This window comes from Vitis riparia, chromosome 2 (assembly GCF_004353265.1).
Source record: "Vitis riparia cultivar Riparia Gloire de Montpellier isolate 1030 chromosome 2, EGFV_Vit.rip_1.0, whole genome shotgun sequence".
NCBI lineage: Eukaryota > Viridiplantae > Streptophyta > Magnoliopsida > Vitales > Vitaceae > Vitis > Vitis riparia.
Window position 1 is genome coordinate 73,881 of NC_048432.1, and position 4,412 is coordinate 78,292.

Here is a 4,412-nt window from a genome sequence, read left to right on the forward strand (position 1 = left end):
CGTAAAGAGAGATATTTAGTAACAAGTTGCGATAAACACCTGCAACACCAGAAGAGAAGTGCCAAGTGTAGATGGGATTTTTTGATAATTGCACGGATTTTTTAAAATATAGTAAATTGAAAAATACTTTCTAATGTCCGACACTTTTTTCCACTATAGAAGATATGTCTTGACATATTTTTCATCATTTTTATATCAATAACACGTTAAAAAAATTTAAATTTATATTAAAAATATTTTTTCAATTCCTTATAATTTTATAAAATCAAATTTATATTAAAAGTCTAGATATTTTTTCATAATTTTTATATCAATTACATAATAAATAAATTAAATTTATATTAAAAATATCTCCTTAAAGAGATATTTTCTACAATTTTATAAAATTAAATTTATATTAAAAGTATCTTTTAAAAAAACGTCTTTAATAATTCTTGTATATGTTATCTATTGAGATAATTGAATTTATATTAAAAGTATTTTTTTCAAAAGACACATTCTATCATTCCATAAAATTAAATTTATATTAAAATATTTTCTTTCAAAAGACGTTTTAAATATAAATTTAATTTTTTTTTATAGGCAACCAATATAAAAATTGTGAAAAATGTTTTTTTAAAAGACACATTTAGTATAAATTCAATTTTGTGGAACTGTAGAGATGCCTTTAATGTAAATTTAATTTTTTTTATTGTGTGACTAATATGAATATTATGGAAGATGTCTCTTCAAGAGACACTTTTAGTATAAATTTGATTTTAAGGTATTGAAGAAAAAATGTTTTTTTAGTATAAATTCAATTTTTTTTAGCGTGTATGATTAATAAAAAAATTATGAAAATTTTTTTTAAAGAGATACCTTTAACATAAATTTAATTTTATAGAATTATGAAAGTTATTTCTTAAAGAGATACCTTTATTATAAATTTAATTTTTTTTTTAACATGATTGAAATGAAAAATATGGAAGGTGTTTTTAAAAATTACCCTAAATATATCAATAATTTTGTAATTACCGTATTTTAAGAAATATTTTGAAAGCACCATTTTTTAAGAATTATTTTTTAAAACAGGTGTAGATGATGGGGTGCCACACTTCCAAGTATAAATTTTACTCTCTGACCCCCTCTGTCCACAGGCTTTGTCCTCAATCCTCAAGGGAATCTGATGGTGGTGGTCTCTGCATAAGAAAAAGGAATCCTCCGAGTCTCCGCCGGGAGAGTCTCCTCTCACCGACCAGGGTCTAGTCAAGTGAAATTTGCCTCCCTAAAGAGAATCCAAGCGAACAAAATGGACGCCTTCTCTTCCTCCTTCCTCTCATCTACTTTCACTTTCCCTTCCCTCACAACAAGACCACCAATCGCCCCATCATCACTGCCCCAAATTCCTTCTCTTAACATCTCTGCCGTCAGAATCGAAGAAAAACAACCACAAAGCTTGACTGCAGAAACATCATCCCAGTCTTCCAAGACCCAAGTCCACAAACCTCCACCACCACCACCCCGACGAGCTGCTTTGCCAACCAGAAACATACCCAAAAAAGGAGCTGCAGAGCCGTCCCTGCCGGTCACCATTTTTAACGCACTGGACGATGTCATCAACAATTTCATAGACCCTCCACTCCGGTCCTCCGTAGACCCAAGGTACGTTCTCTCTCAAAACTTCGCCCCAGTGGAAGAGCTGCCGCCCACAGAATGTGAGGTAACAGACGGTTCGCTCCCACCATGGCTGGATGGCGCTTACATTCGCAACGGCCCCAATCCGCAGTTCCTTCCCCGTGGTCCTTATCACCTCTTTGATGGCGATGGCATGCTCCACTCCATCAGAATTTCCCAAGGCCGAGCCATTCTCTGCAGCCGTTATGTTAAGACTTACAAGTACACCATTGAGCGCCGCGCTGGCTCTCCAATTCTTCCTAATGTCTTCTCCGGATTCAACGGCCTCACTGCCTCCGCCGCGCGCGGTGCACTGTCCGCTGCCCGAATTCTCACCGGCCAGTTTAATCCCGTTAATGGCATTGGTCTCGCCAACACCAGCCTAGCTTTGTTCGGCGGCCGTCTCTACGCCTTGGGTGAATCTGATCTCCCTTACTCTTTGAGATTGAAGCCCGACGGAGATATCGAGACTCTGGGTCGGCATGATTTTGATGGGAAGCTGGTCATGAGCATGACAGCTCACCCTAAGGTAGATCCAGAGACCGGAGAGGCGTTTGCTTTCCGTTACGGGCCAGTGCCTCCATTCCTAACCTACTTCCGATTCGATGCTCAAGGGAGGAAACAACCTGATGTCCCAATCTTCTCACTGACTAGTCCATCGTTCCTCCATGACTTTGGAATCACCAAAAAATACGCCATATTTGCAGACATACAGATAGGAATGAACCCCGTGGAAATGGTCACCGGAGGCTCGCCGGTGGGTACAGTGCCGAACAAAGTACCCAGATTGGGAATCATACCACGTTACGCAAAAGATGAGTCCGAGATGAGGTGGTTCAACGTCCCGGGGTTCAATATCGTGCACTCCATCAACGCCTGGGATGAAGAAGATGCTATAATCATGGTGGCACCAAACATATTATCAGTGGAACATACCTTGGAGAGGTTGGATATGATCCATGCGTCGGTGGAGATGGTGAGAATAGACCTAAAAACAGGAATGGTGACGAGGCATCCGCTATCCACACGGAATCTGGACTTTGCGGTGATAAACCCAGGATATGTGGGGAAAAAGAACAAATACGTGTACGCAGCAGTGGGTAATCCGATGCCCAAGATATCAGGAGTGGTGAAGCTGGACGTGTCCCAAACTGAGCGCAAGGAGTGCATTGTGGGAAGCAGGATGTATGGACCAGGGTGCTATGGGGGCGAACCGTTCTTCGTGGCAAGGGAGCCAGATAATCCAGAGGCGGAGGAGGATGATGGGTACATAGTGTCGTATGTGCACGATGAGAAGAGTGGAGAGTCAAAGTTCTTGGTGATGGATGCCAAGACTCCTAATCTGGATATTGTGGCTGCCGTGAGGCTGCCTCGCCGGGTGCCTTACGGTTTCCATGGACTGTTTGTGAGGGAAAGGGACATTAAAGGACTCTGACAAAAATCCGGCTGAACATGCTACCCCACACAGCCTTCACTCTCACTCACAACTCAGAAGGCGCACTGGCCGTATAATTTGGTTATTTCGATATCATGTATTTATTATATACACAAAAGGAAATAAAAAATAAAAATGTACACTCTACATTGAAGTATATATTGTACATCAAGAGAGTTCCGAATTAATGCTTCTCAAAAAGGCCCTGTGCCATCTTATGTAAATGTTCACACGGTCAGAGCTGATTGTATGTCGATTTGAAGAAGCGCATAATAGATACCCCTTTCACATTGTATAGAAATGGTCGTTAATCAAAGCATTATTAGTTTCAGGGGGTAGAATTGCTTCACCATATATAATTACACGTTATAATTAGTTATAACCTAGTCAGATTAGAGCCTGTTTGACAGTAATTTTTAAAAGTGTTTCTATTCTTAAAAACACTTAAAAGTATTTTTGTGATGAAAATAAGGTGTTTCGTAAATTTTTAAAAACAGTTTTAAAAATTTTAAAAAACATTTAAAAGTGATTTTTAGAGAATCACTTGACATTTTTTTTTAAAAAAAAAACACTTCAAAAATTTTGAAATATTTAAAAAATGCCCCCAAGTGAAAAAACACTTCAAAAATTTTGAAATATTTAAAAAATGCCCCCAAGTGATTCCTGATACCTTCATTTCCCTTTCACTCATACCTCTCTCCTCCATTCTCCTCATCCATCGCTCTCCATCCAAGACTATACAGTAGGAAAGACACTCCACTTTTTCGACATCGTTGATCTGATCAAAGGTAACCCTCTGTTCTTTTCTTGTTTTTTGTTTCCTTTTTTTAAGGTATGATTTTCTTGAAATGTTAGTTAGAGTTTTGGGTTTTAGGATTGTTTGGTTAGGAGGAAAGTATGAGAAAGCATTTCCAAGTGTCTAAGATATTCTTCTCTATTTTCTCTCTTGATCTAGTTTTCTCAAGGTACATCAAGTTTTTCTAGGTTTTTTTTTTTCAATCTCTAATTTGATTGTCGGGAAAGATGAGGAAAGGATGAGAAGATTAGGAATATTTGGAATATTTTCCTTCCATTTTCTCTTCTGGTGTTTAGGTTGTAGAAAAAAATTAGGGATCCTTGTTTGGTCATTTGTTTGATCATTTGCAACTCATAATTTTGCTTAATAAATTCTAATTCAAGGTATATGTCAAGGTTTTAATGGTTTATGTCTTCAGAGGGTATTTTGATTTTGTTTGTATGATTCCGTTTTCCTATGTCTTCTTAACAAGCATGGAAGCATGGTTTTTCTTTTTTCAGATCCTAATGTTGATGCATTGTGTTATGA

At 37.7% G+C, this 4,412-nt stretch overlaps 1 protein-coding gene across 1 annotated transcript; it reads left to right on the forward strand.

Annotated features, from left to right (window-relative positions):
* The first annotated feature begins 1,126 nt into the window (after nucleotides 1–1,126).
* On the forward strand, nucleotides 1,127–3,380 carry LOC117905473 (probable carotenoid cleavage dioxygenase 4, chloroplastic). Its single transcript, XM_034818386.1, has one exon. It carries the CDS (start codon nucleotides 1,289–1,291, stop codon nucleotides 3,086–3,088), a length of 1,800 nt encoding a protein of 599 aa, XP_034674277.1. The 5' UTR covers nucleotides 1,127–1,288; the 3' UTR covers nucleotides 3,089–3,380.
* The last annotated feature ends 1,032 nt before the right edge of the window (nucleotides 3,381–4,412 follow it).